Genomic DNA, 21,925 nt, shown 5'->3' on the forward strand with positions numbered 1-21,925 from the left:
ATATATATATATAAATATATACGACGGGCTTCTTTTCAGTTTCCATCTCCCAAATCCACTCACAAGGCTTTGGTCGACCTGAGGCTATAGTAGAAGACACTTGCCCAAGGTGCCATGCAGTGGGACTGAACCTGGAACCATGTGGTTGGTAAACAAGCTACTTACCACACAGCCACTCCTGCGCCTATGACATATATATATATGTATGTATGTATGTATGTTGTATATTTACGTGTGTGTATCTTTGTATCAGCGTTTGTCCCCCACCCCACCGTCACTTGACAACCGATGTTGGTGTGTTTACGTCCCCGTAACTTAGCGGTTCGGCAAAAGAAACGATAGAATAAGTTACTAGGGTTTTTTTAAAAAAAAAGAAGTCCTGAGAATCGATTTATTTCACTAAAACTTTTCAAGGTGGTACTCCAGCATGGTCGCAGTCAAATAACTGAAACAAGTGAAAAACAAAAAAGAGAAAAGAGAAAAGAGAGAAAAAAAGGATAGCATGTTTCCAATTCCATTTGCAGGCGATATTTCGTCTGCTAGCCAAGTATTTTTCCCCACCCTCGTCGTTAAGTCGGACTATAAACCACAAACGTCCTGGTGGGTGGGGTTAGCCGGAAAACCGCTCGAAGCAAACAAGGGAAACAACCAGATAATCACTTCTACTGCCATCTTATATTAAAACTTGTTGGTTCCAATCTTTGGACTCCAGAAATAATGACAGCGATCGACTCATACATTAATAGTTTTGCTCCCCTTTTTTGAAAAAGAAAAAAGAAAAAGGAAAAATGCTACAGTTTATATTGTTAGCCGGAACGACAGCTATCAATGTAGCCTATTTCATTATTGGTTCCTGGTATTTAACCGTTAAAGTGATCTTTATATTATTCCGAAGAGCTTTACTCCCCACCAGTCTGAAAGCTATTGAGAATGATATTATACTTATTACGGGTGGTGGAAGAGGACTAGGCCGGCAAATAGCTTTGGAGTTCGCAAAATATAAACCTAAATTGGTGAGTTCTCCTTCTCTCACACACTATATATACTTCGTTGCTTGTTACACCTTTTCTCTCATTTTTCCCTTTGCAAATCAGAGACTTTAAACCGAGTTTCGCTTTCTATTTCCTTCTCTCGCTCTCACTTCAGCAACTTTTTTGTAAAATACATATTTAAAACTGAATCTCTTCTTACTTCTACTCTCTCTTTTCGCTTTTTTTCCCCCGTTTCGCAAAATAAAATCCGAAAACTAACCCCAGCCCCCCCAACACTCACTCTGTAGATAAAGCATTAATCCATTCAATTTATCTCGTTTTTTTTTTTTACCTTTTTCTTTCTCTCACATTCTGTCTGTTTCCGTATTTCTTTCTATCTCTCTCTCCTATACTTTTTGTTTTCCTACGTTCACCGGTTACTTCCTTTATTGCATGTGAAGTTGTGGCTGTAATCAGTTCCAACCGTAGTGGTTCGGTCACCTTACTCCGTCGTTATTCTGGTTTAGGGGGATTCTCACCAGAAAACTTACCTTGTTTGGACTTGTGTCTATTTTCGACTTTTACGTCGTTTTTTTTTTTTTCTTTTTAAGAAATACATGAAAACAAACTAATTAACAAACTGCTAATTAACTCGAATTTCCCCGACTTTGCGTCGTCCAGCTCAACGAACATATTTGAAAAGCGTATTTATAAAAGAAACACTATTAAAAAAAACAATTTTCGAAATGGAAAAAATAATATAAGATAGATATGAAAATAAATACAAACCAATTTATAAAACAAATATAAAGCAAATCTTTTGTTTTTTCGTTAAATGTTTTTTCGTGTTACGTATTTTTTTTCGAGTAGAGTCGCATGTCTTGCAACCGATTCCCAATGTAAGTTGAGATATTGCTGTAAAGATAATAACATATAAAAGACAGGAAAAAAATATAGGAAATAGCTTGTCCCAACAATATTTGCCTTGCTCCAGGCACTGGCAACCTAAGTGTATACTACATCACTGATCGATTGAACGCTTTCAGAAATTAATGGAAAAATCCTATCACAAAGCGAGTCTTAAACATACCCAGTGTAGTGTGTACCTGGGTAGTTTTAAATGGATGATATCTATTAATTAATAGATATTAATTAATAAAAGGCGGCGAGCTGGCAGAATCGTTAGCACGCCGGGCGAAATGCTTATCGGTATTTCGTCTGCCGCTACGTTCTGAGTTCAAATTCCGCCGAGGTCGACTTTGCCTTTCATCCTTTCGGTGTCGATTAAATAAGTACCAGTTACGTACTGGGTCGATATAATCGACTTAATCTGTTTGTCCTCTCTGTGTTTAGCCCCTTGTGGACAGTAAAAAAAGAGATATCTATTAATTAATGCAACAAGCGTAGTAAGGGATGGTCGGGTGTGGAGGCTAATAACACCTCTTATAGGTATGGGCTGTGTGGTGGTAACAAGTTTACTTCCCGTCCACATGGCTTTGGGTTCGGATCCACTGCTTGGCACGGGGCTTTATAACCCCGGTCAGTCTGACCAAAGCCTTGTGAGAGGATTTAATAGACAGAAACTGAAGCGTTACCTCTGCTAAATATATATATATGTCTGTTGCCTTCAGGTTATCTGTCTTTCTGTCTGTCTATCTATCTATCTATCTATCTAACTAACTATCTATCTATCTATCTATCTATCTATCTATCTGTGGTCTCTCTCTCTCTCTCTCTCTGTCTGTCTGTCTATCTATCTATCTGTGGTCTCTCTCTATCTATCTATCTATCTATCTAACTCTCTTTCTCTCTCTCTCTCTCTCTCTCTCTCCCTCTCTATCTATCTGTCGGTCTCAATATCTATCTCAATCTATCCATCAAGCAATCTCTCTCTCTCCATCTCTCTCTATTTAGCTAGCTAGCAGGTAGATAGATTGATACAAACATACATAATACATACATTGATTGATTGATTATGGAAGGCAACTCAGGAATTCAGATTTAAATTACAGTGAAGTGAATATTTACTTCACAGCAACATTTAACAACTCTAGACATGTTTTAACCTTATTAAATCTCGTTAGCAAAACCTAGTCAAACAGTTTACTGCAGATTTCAAAAGGACCAGAGAAATATATAGGGTTTTTGTGAATGAACACTGAGTGGGGCTATAACTTGAGAATTATAACATTGAGGTGTTTTATTATTATCACATGGGGCTGAGTTATTTTATTATTGTCACCCAGGGTCAAGGGCTGACATACTTAACACCCCAAAATGTTAATAGGCTTGGCTGTATGGTAAGAAGTTTGCTTCCCAACCACATGGTTCTAGGTTCAATTCCACTGTTTGGCACCTTAGGCAAATGTCATCTACTATAGTCTCGGACCGACCAAAAGTTTGTGAGTTGATTTGGAAACTGAAAGAAGCCTTGTGTGTGTGTAGATCTATGTGCATATGTCCTTGTGTTGGTCTCCACTATCACTTAATAACTGGTGTTTACATTTCATTTACATCCCCATAATTTAGCACTTCAGCAAAAGAGACTGATAGATTAAGCATAAGGCTTTTAAAAAATAGGTACTGGGGTCAATCTGTGTGTTCAACTAAAAAGTCCACAAAACATTACGCCAGCATGGTTGCTGTCCAATGATTGAAGCAAGTAAAATATAAAAGACAGAAATGAGAAGCAATTACTTATCATAATGACTAATTCTGTTCAAGAGAGGCAAGGGAGGGAATTCCTGATTTTAAATTAATTAAAAATAGAATACAGTAAGGAGTGATCTGCCTAAAATAATATACTGGATTTTTTGTGAAGGAACACATGGTTCAGTTATAAGTTAGGTGTAGTAATGCTACTCAGGTAACACAAAAATACCTGGGGATGGGTGTATAAATAATAACCAAGGATGCATGCTAACATAGCTGATGTAATTTGGCAAGTACAGTAACAACTCTGGTGGATATATTTCAACCTTATTTGACCTCTTCAGTGAAGTACAGCCTAACTGGCTCCATATGAACATCAACCATATTGAATACATGATATGCAGAAATGTCTCAACTTACATCAATAATTGGTTCTAAGACATACAACTTACTTCAAAAATTGACAAAACATGTAAAAGCATTTTAATAAATATATTAGGTTATGTCTGTTTTAATAAGTGGTTTTACTCTTTTACCTGTGTCAGTCATTTGACTGGAGCAACGTACATATTTTTAGATGTACTTTATTTGATTTTATACTTCAGTATTCGCTTTTAGGCATTAATTTTTTAGTTTTCATGCTTTTAAATATGTTTGCTGAAACCAATATGAAGTCGGATAAATCTTTTTAAAAATTACATGAATTCACAAAAAAGTAGTACCTCAAAATGACACAAGTTGAAGAATGCTTGTACATCGTATTTATATAGTCTATGTTGGTACTACTAGCGAACAGTGGTTCCGGTGTGCGCACTCGCGCATCTGCGCTAGCTAGTGGTAAGTAGTCGATCCTACAACGACTTTTTAACCCTAAACCTAACCCTAATTTTTTAACCCTAACCCTAGTTTGTTTATAAAAATAATTTATTTACTTAGTTTAAAAAATTGTAGGATCGACTACTTACAACTAGCTAGCGAGGACGCACAAGTGTGTGCACCGGGACCACTGTTCGCTTGTAGTACCGTCTACGTTTGAGTTACTGTTGTTGTTTAACCCCAGGTCGGCGTTCATTAAAATATTACTGGTGCTTTGGTTAATTAATTATTTCATACTGTTTATTTATCCACCTCTTCCCAGCCAATTAAGAGGAAAACCACATAAAATGAAAGACAAGGTGCCCCATACTGAAATCCTCCTGAGAGCAGGGATCTTTAGCGCTGAAACCAGCATCTTTTGTCATTTTCTCTACTGGGTTTGCCATGTAATTCAGATGCCAGGTAACTGGCTCCCAAAGATGGTCTGCTTCAATGAGATTGAGACTAGAAGTAGGGGTCATGGATATCTAAAACTTCATTTTCAGGATAATCTTTCAAGCTCATTGCTTTGACCCTTTGGTACCAACCCTCAGTAGACTGTCTCTGATTTTATGATACAAACTTCTCGTTTGAGGTGATTTAAATTAAAATCTTCCATCAAGATTAATTGAAACAAAGGTAATGTATTTCATTATATTGGGTTGTCCGGAAAGTTTGTGCCGATTTGTAAAGGAAAGAAAAAGGTCAAAAAATAATTACCATTACATTTTTAATCAACCAAATATGAACCATTTTGTTGCACAATGCGTCTCCATCTTTCCTTTAACTTGAAAATACCCTCTTCCCAGTATTGAGGTGGTTTCATGGCAAAGAATTCATCAAGGTATCTTTTTATGTCATTCAAGGAATTGAAATTTTTACCATTATGACTATTCTGCAGAGACCTGAATAAGTGGAAATCTGAAGGAGCAGCATCCGGTAAATATGGAGGGTGGAGTGACACATCCCAGCTGAGCTGCAGCAATTTTTGTCTGGTTCCCAAAGCATCAAGTGCCGAAAATGAACTTTCTTATCTTCCATTTTAAAGGGTTACAGAATTAACACAGGTTATAGGAACATAAACCTTCCATGAAACGATATCTTAAACTGTGCTCTATGATTTTTTTATTCACCATACAGTTTTACACAGAGGGGACACGAAACCTAAAAAAAATAATCGTATGATAAGACGAGAAAAAGAGTGAAAATGAGAGATGAAAGTGATGTTAATTGCTCCATCAGTCAACATCACTTACTTGTCCTTTTTCCTATTTCACTGCGAAAACCACAAAGTCCCCAAATTTTATCTCATATATTTTTTCGAGTTTGTCCCTCTTTTCCTGTTCCAACCTTCCCCTTATTAACATATATACATTTCCAAGTTCATCTTTAAGTTCCTCCACCTGATTTTTCGATAATACTACTTCCATTCCCTCATGCTAGCTATCTGGTATTTCTACTTTTCCTCATATAAATACTCACTGTCTATTATTCCAATGCAATATTCTTCAGGACAGGAGTTTTGTGTTATCATTTGTGTGCATATTTTCTGTTTTCTTGTTGGTGTGGAGTGGGTGGGTTTGGTGTCTGCAGAGACAGGGTGGGCCACAAAGGGTGTGGATGGTACTGGGGTGGGTTGGGGTTCAGAGTCACTTGCCTTTTTTTCTTTTTCACAGCATTCTTTTTCCTGTGGATTCCCATTCTTTTTCATCTTCCTTCACTTGTCTCTCTTCCTCTGCTGTTTCCTTCTGCTCCTCCTGGGGTGTTTCTGTTTCTTTCATTGTTTCTTTGTTTATTTCCTTAACTGTTGTAGTGCAGTTCGTTCTTATGTGACCTTTCAGGCCGCATTTAAGGCATCGAGGGGCTCTGCCCTCCACCCATACTCTCATTGTTATGTCGTTTATCGTAATGGTTTCCAATAAATTTTCTAAAATTTCCATTTCCACTTGGACGCTCATTTCCAGCGTCTCTCCTCTTTATCCCCCTTCCTCGGTTATAATCTCTTGGACTATATCTACTTTCTCTCATTTCCAAAGATAACCACTGCTACTATCAATTCTGCGTCGACATCCAGTGGTACTCCAACCACCCTAATTCTTGTAGTTCTTCTCCCCAGATAAGAGGGTAAAAGTGTTACCTTATCTGTTTTGACTGTCCTTGCTGCCATTCTTCTTGCCGTTTCTTCATCTTTGAACTGCACTACCACTGTGCCATACTTGTTTCCTCTTGCGAGGAAGATTATCTTTTCCTCCGTTGTTTTGAGGGTGTCCGCCACCGTTTCCATACTTATTAAATCCACTCTTTTCTTCTCATTAGCAAATACTCGATACGTAATTTTTTTCCTTTCCATCCTGTTCTTTTTTCTGTGTGACAGTAATCGTTCCACATCTCCGTTTACCTTTTTAATCATTTCTTGTCAGTCCGGTAACTTTGCCGGATTCATTTCTCTTTTCGTTGGTTTCGTCGCTCCAATATATGTTCTTCCTTGTAAGACCATGTCTAGTCTTCCTACCGCCTCTACTAACTCTTCTTTGGAAGACGATGAGTCCGACTCGCTCGTAAACATTCTTCTTTCCGTTTCCTCTATTCCTCTTCTAAAAGAGGGGAAACCCATTTTTGTTCGTCTGTCTCAAACAGACAGACAAAATTCAACAGTCAAAATCAATAAAAACTAAGAAACCTTATAACAAAAACCATCCTTTCAGAATTACCAACAGATCCAAACGCATAACTTCATTTTCACAAGAACAACATAATATCTTGACTGCACAAGCTCCAAAAAACATGTGTTCAGCAATCCAACGATTGCTTAAACTGTGCTCTAAATGGAGGTGTAGTCAAATCCTATTTTATGGACTCAACCATGTTCTAAAATAAGTCAAAAGGTAAGCTACTATAAATTGGCATGAACTTTCTGGATAACCCAATATATTATAACAAAAGAGTTGAAGTGTTCTAAATTAAAACCTTCTTCCATCTAAATTCCACGTTAATTAATATTTCAAACACCAGCTTAATAATAACAAAATTATTTTACTAAATTCTTCATTATTTTCAAGACGAATCATCGAAACAAAAGCTGTGTATTTCAACAGAATCATGGTAATTATTAAAAGGGTTTAAAGTGATCTAAATTATAATCCTCCTTCAAAATTTCATGATAATTTATATTCCAAAAGACCAGGTAAATAATAGCAAAGATATTTTACTAAATTCTTTGATATTAACTGGAACAAAGGCAATGTATTTTTACAGAAATATAATAACAAAAAGGTTAAACAGTCTATAAACATACAGTGAATAAATGGCAAGAAAGTAAGATATGCAATGTTTTAACTCAAAACTGTGTGATACCAAATTATTTAAAATATTTAAAATGTTGAAATATGAATCCTTTGCTTAGAAAATATAACAAAAAAGAATTGATAAAGTGGTGGTATGTTGTCAACTTAATGTGACAGTCCCATGAAAGGGAAGAATACTACTGCTATTTAGCCCTAGGGCTAAATAGCAGTAGCATTCTCTCCTTTCATGGGACTGTCACATTAAGTTGACAACATACCACAACTTTATCATGTTACTACTGTATAAATTTCTCTGAGAGGTTTAGAAATGTATTCATCATCATCATCGTTTAATGTCTGCTTTCCATGCTAGCATGGGTTGGACGTGTGACTGAGGGCTGGCGAACCTGATGGCTGCACCAGGCTTCAATCTTGATCTGGCAGAGTTTCTACAGCTGGATGCCCTTCCTAACGCCAACCACCCCGAGAGTGTAGTGGGTGCTTTTACGTGCCACCAGCACGGGGCCAGTCAGGCAGTACTGGCAACGACCTCGCTCGAATCTTTTACACATGCCACTGGCGCGGGTGCCAGTAAGGCGAAGCTGGTAACGATCACGCTCGAATGGTGTTTTTTACGTGCCACCGGCATGGAGGCCAGATAGCCACTCTGGCAACGATCACGCTCGGATGGTGCCCTTAGCACCCTTCTAGCATGGGGCTCAAGTGCCAGTAGTCGACACTGGTAACGATCTCGCTTGAATGGTGCCTTTTAAGTGCCACTGGCACAGAAAAAGAAATGAGTAGCTATCAAAGAGGGTGGAATATACCAAACACTACTATTTTACAGATCATACAGCGACATACACATAAAGCGAGTCAAGAAGAAAGTTTTTATGTGGTTAGAAATAGCTGCCAAATATTCTTCAAATCATATGCACATTGTTCACGTAAAAAGCACCATCTGAACGTGGCCGATGCCAGCGCTGCCTTGACTGGCTTCTGTGCCGGTGACACATGACCTGCTGTGCTTGAGGAGATCTATTGAGTCTAGTACAGCAACATCAAAATAAATATCAAATGGAAATTGTAGTTGTGATACCTGTGCCGGTGGCACGTAAAAAGCACCATCCAAACGTGGCCGATGCCAGCGTTGCCTTGACTGGCTTCTGTGCCGGTGGCACGTAAAAAGCACCATCTGATCATGGCCGTTGCCAGCCTCCCCTGGCATGTAAAAAGCACCCACTACACTCACAGAGTGGTTGGTGTTAGGAAGGGCATCAAGCTGTAGAAACACTGACAGATCAGACTGGAGCCTGGTGCAGCCCCTGGCTTCCCAGACCCCGGTCGAACCGTCCAACCCATACTAGCATGGAAAACGGACGTTAAACGATGATGATGATGATGATGATGATAAAGGAAAGGACATATTAGTTAATGTAATCTTAGATACTCCTAAAAACATAGGATAATCCTAGCTAGCATGTTCAGGCAGGATTGACCTGGTGTTAAGCAATGATTAGAACTAAAGCAAACTTTTATGTTTGAATTGAAGTGGTTACAGTATGTTTTGCTAGTGAGGTCATATAGGCTGAAACATGTCCAGGATTATCTTTTCACTGTTAAAGGTCAGGTTCACACCCCAACTGAACTGAAGTTTTAAAAAATTTGAAATTAATTCAAAGTAATTAAAAATGCAATAAGTTAAGATAATGTCTCGCCCCTCTACATAGGTGCAGGCATGGCCACGTGATAAGAAATTTGCTTCCAACCACATAGTTCTGGGCTCAACCCACTGCACGACATCTTGGGCAAGCATCCTTGGGCCAACTAAGGTGTTACAAGTGTTTCTGGTACACGGAAGCTGAAAGAAGCTCTTCTATGTGTGTGTGTGTGCATGTCTCTTTCCATGACCACTGCTTGACAACTGATATTGGTTTCCTAATGCCCCTGTAACTTAGCAGTTCAGCAAAAGGAAACTAATAAGATAAATACCAAACTTCAAAAAAAAAGAAGTACTGAGGATGATTCATTTGACTAAAACCCTTCAAGGTTGTGCCCCCGCATGGCCACAGTCCAATGACTGAAACAAGTAGAAGATAAAAGATATACTGGGATTGATTTGTTCAACTAAAACCCTTCAAAGTGGTGCCCCAGCATGGCCACAGTCCAATGACTGAAACAAGTAAAAGAAAAAAGATATACTGGGATTGATTTGTTCAACTAAAACCATTCAAGTTGGTGCCCCAGCATGACCACAGTCCACTGACTGAAACCAGTAAAAGATAAAAGATATACTGGGATTGATTTGTTCAACTAAAACCCTTCAAGGTGGTGCTCCAGTATGACCACACTCCAATGACTGAAACAAGTAAAAGATAAAAGATATACTGGGATTGATTTGTTCAACTAAAACCCTTCAAGGTGGTGCCCCAGTATGGCCACAGTTCAATGACTGAAACAAGTAAAAGATAAAAGATATACTGGGATTGATTTGTTCAACTAAAACCCTTCAAGGTGGTGCCCCAGCATGGCCACAGTCCAATGACTGAAACAAGAAAAAGATAAAAGATATACTGGGATTGATTTGTTCAACTAAAACCCTTCAAGGTGGTGCCCCAGCATGGCCACAGTCCAATGACTGAAACAAGTAAAAGATAAAAGATATACTGGGATTGATTTGTTCAACTAAAACCCTTCAAGGTGGTGCCCCAGCATGGCCACAGTCCAATGACTGAAACAAGTAAATGATAAAAGATATACTGGGATTGATTTGTCCAACTAAAACCCTTCAAGGTGGTGCCCCAGCATGGCCACAGTCCAATGACTGAAACAAGTAAAAGATAAAAGATATACTGGGATTGATTTGTTCAACTAAAACCCTTCAAGGTGGTGCCCCAGCATGGCCACAGTCCAATGACTGAAACAAGAAAAAGATATACTGGGATTGATTTGTTCAACTAAAGCCCTTCAAGGTGGTGCCCCAGCATGGCCACAATCCAATGACTGAAACAAGAAAAAGATAAAAGATATACTGGGATTGATTTGTTCAACTAAAACCCTTCAAGGTGGTGCCCCAGCATGGCCACAGTCCAATGACTGAAACAAGTAAATGATAAAATATATACTGGGATTGATTTGTCCAACTAAAACCCTTCAAGGTGGTGCCCCAGCATGGCCAGAGTCCAATGACTGAAACAAGTAAATGATAAAAGATATACTGGGATTGATTTGTCCAACTAAAACCCTTCAAGGTGGTGCCCCAGCATGGCCACAGTCCAATGACTGAAACAAGAAAAAGATAAAAGATATACTGGGATTGATTTGTTCAACTAAAACCCTTCAAGGTGGTGCCCCAGCATGGCCACAGTCCAATGACTGAAACAAGTAAATGATAAAAGATATACTGGGATTGATTTGTCCAACTAAAACCCTTCAAGGTGGTGCCCCAGCATGGCCAAAGTCCAATGACTGAAACAAGAAAAAGATAAAAGATATACTGGGATTGATTTATTCAACTAAAGCCCTTCAAGGTGGTGCCCCAGCATGGCCACAGTTCAATGACTGAAACAAGAAAAAGATAAAAGATATACTGGGATTGATTTGTTCAACTAAAACGCTTCAAGGTGGTGCCACAGCATGGCCACAGTCCAATGACTGAAACAAGTAAAAGATAAAAGATATACTGGGATTGATTTGTTCAACTAAAACCCTTCAAGGTGGTGCCCCAGCATGGCCACAGTCCAATGACTGAAACAAGAAAAAGATAAAAGATATACTGGGATTGATTTGTTCAACAAAAGCCCTTCAAGGTGGTGCCCCAGCATGGCCACAGTCAAATGACTGAAACAAGTAAATGATAAAAGATATACTGGGATTGATTTGTCCAACTAAAACCCTTCAAGGTGGTGGTGCCCCAGCATGACCACAGTCCAATGACTGAAACAAGTAAAAGATAAAAGATATACTGGGATTGATTGTTCAACTAAAACCCTTCAAGGTGGTGCCCCAGCATGGCCACAGTCCAATGAGTGAAACAAGTAAAAGATAAAATATACTGGGATTGATTTGTTCAACTAAAACCCTTCAAGGTGGTGCTCCAGCATGGCCACAGTCCAATGACTGAAACAAGAAAAAGATAAAAGATATACTGGGATTGATTTGTTCAACTAAAACCCTTCAAGGTGGTGCCCCAGCATGGCCACAGTCCAATGACTGAAACAAGAAAAAGATAAAAGATATACTGGGATTGATTTGTTCAACTAAAACCCTCCAAGGTGGTGCCCCAGCATGGCCACAGTCCAATGACTGAAACAAGTAAAAGATAAAAGATATACTGGGATTGATTTGTTCAACTAAAGCCCTTCAAGGTGGTGCCCCAGCATGGCCACAGTCCAATGACTGAAACAAGTAAAAGATAAAAGATATACTGGGGTTGATTTGTTCAACTAAAACCCTTCAAGGTGGTGCCCCAGCATGGCCACAGTCCAATGACTGAAACAAGAAAAAGATAAAAGATATACTGGGATTGATTTGTTCAACTAAAGCCCTTCAAGGTGGTGCCCCAGCATGGCCACAATCCAATGACTGAAACAAGAAAAAGATAAAAGATATACTGGGATTGATTTGTTCAACTAAAACCCTTCAAGGTGGTGCCCCAGCATGGCCACAGTCCAATGACTGAAACAAATAAATGATAAAAGATATACTGGGATTGATTTGTCCAACTAAAACCCTTCAAGGTGGTGCCCCAGCATGGCCACAGTCCAATGACTGAAACAAGAAAAAGATAAAAGATATACTGGGATTGATTTGTTCAACTAAAGCCCTTCAAGGTGGTGCCCCAGCATGGCCACAATCCAATGACTGAAACAAGAAAAAGATAAAAGATATACTGGGATTGATTTGTTGAAGTAAAACCCTTCAAGGTGGTGCCCCAGCATGGCCAGAGTCCAATGACTGAAACAAGTAAATGATAAAAGATATACTGGGATTGATTTGTCCAACTAAAACCCTTCAAGGTGGTGCCCCAGCATGGCCACAGTCCAATGACTGAAACAAGTAAAAGATAAAAGATATACTGGGATTGATTTGTTCAACTAAAACCCTTCAAGGTGGTGCCCCAGCATGGCCACACTCCAATGACTGAAACAAGTAAATGATAAAAGATATACTGGGATTGATTTGTTCAACTAAAACCCTTCAAGGTGGTGCTCCAGCATGGCCACAGTCCAATGACTGAAACAAGTAAAAGATAAAAGATATACTGGGATTGATTTGTTCAACTAAAACCCTTCAAGGTGCTGCCCCAGCATGACCACAGTCCAATGACTGAAACAAGAAAAAGATAAAAGATATACTGGGATTGATTTGTTCAACTAAAACCCCTCAAGGTGGTGCTCCAGCATGGCCACAGTCCAATGACTGAAACAAGTAAAAGATAAAAGATATACTGGGATTGATTTGTTCAACTAAAACCCCTCAAGGTGGTGCTCCAGCATGGCCACAGTCCAATGACTGAAACAAGTAAAAGATAAAAGATATACTGGGATTGATTTGTTCAACTAAAACCCTTCAAGGTGGTGCCCCAGCATGGCCACAGTCCAATGACTGAAACAAGAAAAAGATAAAAGATATACTGGGATTGATTTGTTCAACTAAAACCCTTCAAGGTGGTGCCCCAGCATGGCCACAGTCCAATGACTGTAACAAGAAAAAGATAAAAGATATACTGGGATTGATTTGTTCAACTAAAACCCTTCAAGGTGGTGCCCCAGCATGGCCACAGTCCAATGAGTGAAACAAGTAAAAGATAAAAGATATACTGGGATTGATTTGTTCAAGTAATACCCTTCAAGGTGGTGCCCCAGCATGGCCACAGTCCAATGACTGAAACAAGTAAAAGATAAAAGATATACTGGGATTGATTTGTTCAACTAAAACCCTTCAAGGTGGTGCCCCAGCATGGCCACAGTCCAATGAGTGAAACAAGTAAAAGATAAAAGATATACTGGGATTGATTTGTTCAAGTAATACCCTTCAAGGTGGTGCCCCAGCATGGCCACAGTCCAATGACTGAAACAAGTAAAAGATAAAAGATATACTGGGATTGATTTGTTCAACTAAAACCCTTCAAGGTGGTGCCCCAGCATGGCCACAGTCCAATGACTGAAACAAGTAAAAGATAAAAGATATACTGGGATTGATTTGTTCAACTAAAACCCTTCAAGGTGGTGCCCCAGCATGGCCACAGTCAATGACTGAAACAAGTAAAAGATAAAAGATACTGGGATTGATTTGTTCAACTAAAACCCTTCAAGGTGGTGCCCCAGCATGGCCACAGTCCAATGACTGAAACAAGTAAAAGATAAAAGATATACTGGGATTGATTTGTTCAACTAAAGCCCTTCAAGGTGGTGCCCCAGCATGGCCACAGTCCAATGACTGAAACAAGAAAAAGATAAAAGATATACTGGGATTGATTTGTTCAACTAAAACCCTTCAAGGTGGTGCCCCAGCATGACCACAGTCCAATGACTGAAACAAGTAAAAGATAAAAGATATACTGGGATTGATTTGTTCAACTAAAACCCTTCAAGGTGGTGCCCCAGCATGGCCACAGTCCAATGACTGAAACAAGTAAAAGATAAAAGATATACTGGGATTGATTTGTTCAACTAAAGCCCTTCAAGGTGATGCCCCAGCATGGCCACAGTCCAATGACTGAAACAAGAAAAAGATAAAAGATATACTGGGATTGATTTGTTTAACTAAAACCCTTCAAGGTGGTGCCCCAGCATGGCCACAGTTCAATGACTGAAACAAGAAAAAGATAAAAGATATACTGGGATTGATTTGTTCAACTAAAACCCTTCAAGGTGGTGCCCCAGCATGGCCACAGTCCAATGACTGAAACAAGTAAAAGATAAAAGATATACTGGGATTGATTTGTTCAACTAAAACCCTTCAAGGTGGTGCCCCAGCATGGCCACAGTCCAATGAGCGAAACAAGTAAAAGATAAAAGATATACTGGGATTGATTTGTTCAACTAAAGCCCTTCAAGGTGGTGCCCCAGCATGGCCACAGTCCAATGACTGAAACAAGTAAAAGATAAAAGATATACTGGGATTGATTTGTTCAACTAAAACCCTTCAAGGTGGTGCCCCAGCATGGCCACAGTCCAATGACTGAAACAAGTAAAAGATAAAAGATATACTGGGATTGATTTGTTCAACTAAAACCCTTCAAGGTGGTGCCCCAGCATGGCCACAGTTCAATGACTGAAACAAGAAAAAGATAAAAGATATACTGGGATTGATTTGTTCAACTAAAACCCTTCAAGGTGGTGCCCCAGCATGGCCACAGTCCAATGACTGAAACAAGTAAAAGATAAAATATACTGGGATTGATTTGTTTAACTAAAACCCTTCAAGGTGGTGCCCCAGCATGGCCACAGTCCAATGACTGAAACAAGTAAAAGATAAAAGATATACTGAGATTGATTTGTTCAACTAAAACCCTTCAAGGTGGTGCCCCAGCATGGCCACAGTCCAATGACTGAAACAAGTAAATGACAAAAGCTGAACGTAATTCTCATCATCGTGGGAACAAGTTTGGTCTTCTTTATCCTGGTAGTTAGTAGAGTTTGTATTATCCCTACAACCCAAAAAGCCAAACCAGCAACAATTTTAGCCACCGGCAGGTCTAACCAAACTACGTAGCTCTGAAACTGTGGATCTGACCAATGGTTCTCAACTGGGATCCATATGATCATTAGGGGTTCGTACAACAATTGAGGGTCCACGTAATATTTTGTTTTTAGTATTTATGTGCAATAAACAGGTTATGCTTCTACAATACACAAAATTTTTATACAATTTTTTATACAATGTAGGCGTAGGAGTGGCTGTGTGGTAAGTAGCTTGCTTACCAAGTACATGGTTCCAGGTTCAATCCCACTGCATGGCACCTTGGGCAAGTGTCTTCTACTATAGCCTTGTGAGTGGATTTGGTAGACAGAAATTGAAGGAAGCCCATCGTATATGTGTATATATATATATGTGTGTGTGTTTGTCCCACCAACATTGCTTGACAACCAATGCTGGTGTGTTTACATCCCCGTAACTTAGCGGTTCGGCAAAAGAGACCGATAGAATAAGTACTAGGCTTACAAAGAATAAGTCCTGGGGTCGATTTGCTCGACTAAAGGTGGTGCTCCAGCATGGCCGCAGTCAAATGACTGAAACAAGTAAGAGAGAGAGAGAGAGAGAGAGAGAGAGAGAGAGAGAGAGAGAAAAAATTCTCAATATTTAATTATACAAATATAATAGGATTTTCTTAAACATTGAATGGCTCTGAGGGTTCCAGTAGAGTACGTTAGGAATGCGAAGGGGTCCATAGGCAGAAAATGGCTGAGAAAAACTGGATTAGACTTAATAAGAATCAACAGCAGAAACCTTAGAAAACAGGATGTCTGATTCAGAGTTTTGTCCGTGGAATCAATTAATCAATGGGGAAAACCTGCAAAATGTAGGAAGAAGAGAACTTGTATTGATGCTATTGATAAGGTCACCTAGTTCTGGAAGTGAACCACTGCTAGCATCTGTAGGATTGGTGTTCTTGAATGTCAATCAACGGACAAAAGAAAATACAGTTTTGGTTTATTGTAGGTACGGATGTGACTTTGCGGTAAGGAGTTTGCTTCCCCAACCATAGGGTTCCGGGTTCAGTCCCACTGCACGGCACCTTGACTAAATGTCTTCTACTATAGCTCTCGGCCAACCAAAGCCTTGTGAGTGGTTTTGGTAGAGAGTAACTGAAAGAAGCTCATTGTGTGTATCTATGAATATATGTGTGTATTTAGATATATATAAATATACTATTATATATATATAATATATATATATATAAATATATAGAAATGAATCTAAATATACATATATGTATATAAATATATATAAATAAATGCATATACATATGTATGTATATATATATATATATATGTATGTATGTATATAAATATATATAAATGCATATATATATGTATATATATAAATATATATAAATGCATATATATATTTATATATATATATGTATTATTTAAAGCAGCAGAAAATTCAACAAAACCTGTTACTCTGAGTTTCATCAGATGAACGGCAACGGGAAACTCAGAGTAACAGGTTTTGTTGAATTTTCTGTTGCTTTTAAATAAAGCATATTACTCTACCACTGGTATTTGAGTACTCTTTTTTCCACCTTGTTTTACATTTATGTGTTTACCCCGGTATATATATATGTATATAAATATATATAAATGCATATATGTATATATATAAATATATGCATACACACACACATCATCATCATCATTTAATGTCTGTTGTCTATGCAGACATGAATTGAACGGTTTGACTGGGCTAACATGCTAGAAGGCTGATTTGGCATGATTTTCTATGGCTGGATGCCCTTCCTAATGCCAACCACTCTGAGAATGTAATGGCTACTTTTGTGTGACACCAGTATCTGCCATGACTGCAATTTTGCTCAGCTTGATGGGTCTTCTCAAGCACAACATAATGCCAAAAGTTTTGGTCATTACCTTCATGAACCCCAACGCTCAAAAATAACTCAGCCACTCTGCCTCCATGAGGCCCAATGCTCGAAAGGAATTCAGCCACTATACCTTCATGGGGCTCAACACTAAAAAGGAACTCGGCCACTTTGCCTCCATGGGGCCCAGGCCCAAGACATGAATGGAACTCAGTTACTATGTCTCCATGAGGCCCAACATTCAAGGTTAATTTTGTTATGTGCCACTAGAATGGGTTCACTCGGTTTGATGGATCTTCTTAAACAGAGTTCATCACCAAAAGTCTTATTCACTAGTCATTGCCTCTGTGTGGTTCAAAGTTTCAAGATCATGCTTCACCACCTCGTTCCATGTCTTCCTGTGGTTCCCTCCAGTTAAAGATTGGCACCTCTTTACACAATTGTCCTCGTCCATACACACCACATGACCATACCAGTGCGGTCGCCTCTCTTGCACACGACACCTGATTCCTCCTATGCCTAACTTTTCTCTCAAGATACTTACACTCTGTCAAACATGCACACTGATATTGCACATCCAGTGAAGTATAATGGATTCATTTTTTTAAGCTTACACATGTTCTCAGCTGTCACAGCCCATGTTTCACTGCCTTGCAGCATAGCCTCTTCACACACAGGCATCAAACAATCTGCCTTTCACTCTGAGAGAGAGGCCCTTTGTTGCCAGCAGGGAACTCTCTGAATTTTACCCAATCTAATTTTATTCTCACAGCTACACTCTCAAAACAACCACCTCCGCTACTAACCTGGTTACCTAGACATTGGAAGCTATCAATTACCTCTAGCTTGCTCCCCTGAGAGTTGATGGAGTCTATTTTCCGCACATGTTCAGCATTTATTATACCTGTACACCTTCCACATACAAAAGATAGTTTCTCTGTTAACCATCCTTTGATGTTGTTGCACCTTTTGTGTGTCCAAAGCTTACACAGGTGCATCTTATGGAGTTTCTACCTACGTCGTTTCTACAGATTGAACAGGGCCATCTACCTGAGGGGATTTGTGATTTGTCTGCCTTCCTACTTACTATGACTTTGGTTTTTGGTAGGTTAACCCTAAGGCCCTTTGATTCTATACCTTGTTTCCATACCTGGAACTTCTTCTCTAGCTCAGGTAGTGATTCAACTATAAGAGCAAGGTTATCAGCATAGAGTAGCTCCCAGTGCAGCTTGTCTTAAATTCCTCTGTTATTTCCTGGAGGACTATGATGAATAAGAGGAAGCTGAGCACCGATCTTTGGTGAACCCTTACTTGTACCCTGAATTCTTTGCTGTACTCATTGCCCACCCTCACCTTACTGATAGCATCCTAGTGCAAGGCTTGTACACCTCTCACCAACAACTCATCTCTCTCTAGTTTCCACATTGACCACCAGATAAGGGATTAGGCTTTCTCCAAGTTAACAAAAGTCAAGTACAGAGGTTTATCTTTGGCTAGGTATTTCTCCTGCAGTTGCCTTATCAGAAGCAGTGGTGCTTCTACCTGGCACAAAACCAAACTGCATCTCATTTAGGCTAACTCTCTCCCTAATTAGTTGGGCTATGACTCTCTCCATAACTTTCATCACCTGAATCAACAATTTGATACCTCTGTAATTATTTCTATCTAAAGCATCACCTTTACCTTTGTAGCAGTTGACTATGGTGCTGCTACACCAGTCATTGAGCATGACTCCTTCATGAACCACCTGATTTACAATATGGGTGACTAGACCATAACCCACACTACTGAATATTAAATTTCTTTATCTACTAGGGAGCTGTCTATTCGGATTGCTGGTCCCTCTACTGGGTCAAAATTTGGCAGACTCTCCTCCTCCCATTCATTCTCCACATTCAGTGGCCTCTCATAATGGCTTCTCCAAACCTCTTTCTTTTCCGAATCATTAAAAGCAAATGCACCATCATCCATGCGGACACATTTCTCTCGTATGACATCACAATTTTCTCTCACACACTGTCTTGCAATCCAAAATATTTCAGCTCGTTGGTCTCCACAGCACTGAACAAAGGCAAACTTCTTTTCTTCTCCCTTGGCTAGATTTACCTGTCTCCTATCTTCCCTTCTGGCTATCTGGTACAGTTCCCTGCTGCCACCACTCTTCCAGGCCTGTTTCTTTGCTCTAATGGCCCTGTCTGCAGTATTGTTTCACCACCATGTTACCCTAGGTCTGGAAGGGACTTTGCACCAGCCACAGATTTGGTCTGTGTTACTCAGCAAGCTATCCCACAGGAATTTCCAGTTGCCCTCTATATCACAAGTTTGTAGCTGCTTCTCCCTCTCATCAGATTTCTCAATTAGGATTCCCTAAATCTATGACCATATGAAGATCCTTAAGCTTCCAAGTCCTTCTTTTCCAGATTTGTCTGGTTTTTGGCATCCTTCTGGCCTCGAGTCTAAAGTCATTAATTACTAGTCTATACTGGTGGGTACATTCTCCACCAGGGTGGGTTTTTGCATTTAAGAGCAACCATGCATCCCACTGTCTGGTGTGAATGAAGTCAATCTGGCTAGCAGTCACCTGCTATCAGGTGGCTGCTTGCTTTCTTGGAGTTGATGTTGCATATCAATAGGTTATTTGCATTGCAGAACTCCTGTAGCCTAGTTCCTTCTTCGTTTTGAGAACCAATTCCATGGCCCCCAGGAACACCATGAAGATACCAGGATGCTGTCCGATAGGTCCATTAAAATCTCCAGCCACAAAGATGAGATCGTTGTCACTTGTCTTGAAAGTAGAAGAAAATCATAAAAGCGATCCTTCTGTTCGTTTGGTAGGCTTGCTTGTGGGGTGTAGGCAGATATAATTGTAGCTATACTATTCTGCAAGACTAGCCTGAGCTTAAGTACTCTGTCACATACACTGACTACCTCTATAACCTTATCCACCATTTCTCAGCAAGAAGTATGCCCACACCACCTACTCCATTTCTGTTACCTTCTCACAAGATTTTATGTCTATGAGTCTTGCCTGTGAGAAACCTGGCAGAAGCTCCTCTCCATCTAACCTTGTGGATACAGCATACATCAACATACCTCCATTCAAGCATCTCTACAATCTTGTTAGATCTACATTTCAGTGTGCCAACTCTGAAAACTTGGAAAGGGATGTGGGAGGGAAGATGGGAAGGAGAGATGTTATTCAACACCCAAAAGGGAGCTTTCCATGATCGTTTGACACCAGACATGTCATAACAGTTGCTCTCACTCTTAACCTATCATTATTCAAACAAGTTAAAATTGTTGCCTCTATTGGGGAGTGAGAGTAAGGTAAGCATTATAAATATAAGCATTACTGCAGCTGAAAATATAGATATACCAATGTTAAATTAAGTAATTAAATGGGCTGCTATTTGGTTTTTTTCCCTTTCATATATATATATATATATATACACACACACCACATATATACATATATATACACACACATATATACATATATATATGGATGGAAGCACTCCGTCGGTTACGACGATGAGGGTTCCGGTTGATCCGAATCAACGGAACAGCCTGCTCGTGAAATTAATGTGTAAGTGGCTGAGCACTCCACAGACACGTGCACCCTTAACGTAGTTCTCGGGGATATTCAGCATGACACAGAGAGTGACAAGGCCGGCCCCTTGAAATACAGGTACAACAGAAACAGGAAGTAAGAGTGAGAGAAAGTTGTGGTGAAAGAGTACAGCAGGGATCACCACCATCCCCTGCCGGAGCCTCATGGAGCTTTTAGGTGTTTTCGCTCAATAAACACTCACAACGCCCAGTCTGGGAATCGAAACCGCGATCCTATGACCGTGAATCCGCTGCCCTAACCACTGGGCCATTGCGCCTCCTACATATATATACACATAAGTACACACATGCATACGTATAAATATATATATACATAGAGAGAGGGAGGGATGGAGGTATGTAGATCTGGGGTAGGAAGGAGGCAGAGTCTTGTGGGAGTTTACAGTATGAGGGAAGAGATTTCAGAGTAAAGAGAGGAGATTACCGGTATACAGGAGAAGGGGTTTCTGGTATTGGTGGTGCAGGTAGGAAAGTGTGCGTGCATCGCAAGAAAAAGAAATGGGATTACAGGGTAGCTTCGCATTAAACTTACAAAGTGAATTTCACTCAGGTTTGTTTAGCAAGTTAGCATTACAAGTTAAATGAATGAATGATTAAAAAGTGAGAGGATTTCTTAGCTTATCGGCTGGACATTACGCAGTTGGACACACACATACACACACATACATACATACATATATACACATATCCCCTGGCACCTGTGCAGGTGGCACGTAAAAAGCACCCACTACACTCACTGAGTGGTTGGCGTTAGGAAGGGCATCCAGCTGTAGAACACTACTAGATCAGACTGGAGCCTGATGCAGCCTCCTGGCTTCCCAGACCCTGGTCGAACTGTCCAACCCATGCTAGCATGGGAAACGGACGTTAAACGATGATGAAATTTCCCTCTATGATGAAGCTGTGTTATAGTTCATAGAATTTATGGTGGCTCCATCTAGTAGGCACAAGTCTTTATCCCTGCAGGAACAGCTGGTTCTGTGTTA

General features: G+C 39.7%; 1 protein-coding gene across 1 annotated transcript in view; it reads left to right on the top strand.

Moving 5' to 3' along the window:
• Positions 1 to 623: 623 nt before the first annotated feature.
• LOC115222602 (short-chain dehydrogenase/reductase 3) overlaps positions 624 to 21,925 on the top strand; it is an 88,001-nt gene continuing 66,699 nt past the window's right edge. The window contains exon 1 of the mRNA XM_029792899.2: positions 624 to 1,013. Within this exon, the coding sequence (XP_029648759.1) occupies positions 789 to 1,013 (225 nt within the window). The 5' untranslated portion in view covers positions 624 to 788. The remainder of the gene's footprint in view (positions 1,014 to 21,925) is intronic.

This window comes from Octopus sinensis, linkage group LG20 (assembly GCF_006345805.1).
Source record: "Octopus sinensis linkage group LG20, ASM634580v1, whole genome shotgun sequence".
NCBI lineage: Eukaryota > Metazoa > Mollusca > Cephalopoda > Octopoda > Octopodidae > Octopus > Octopus sinensis.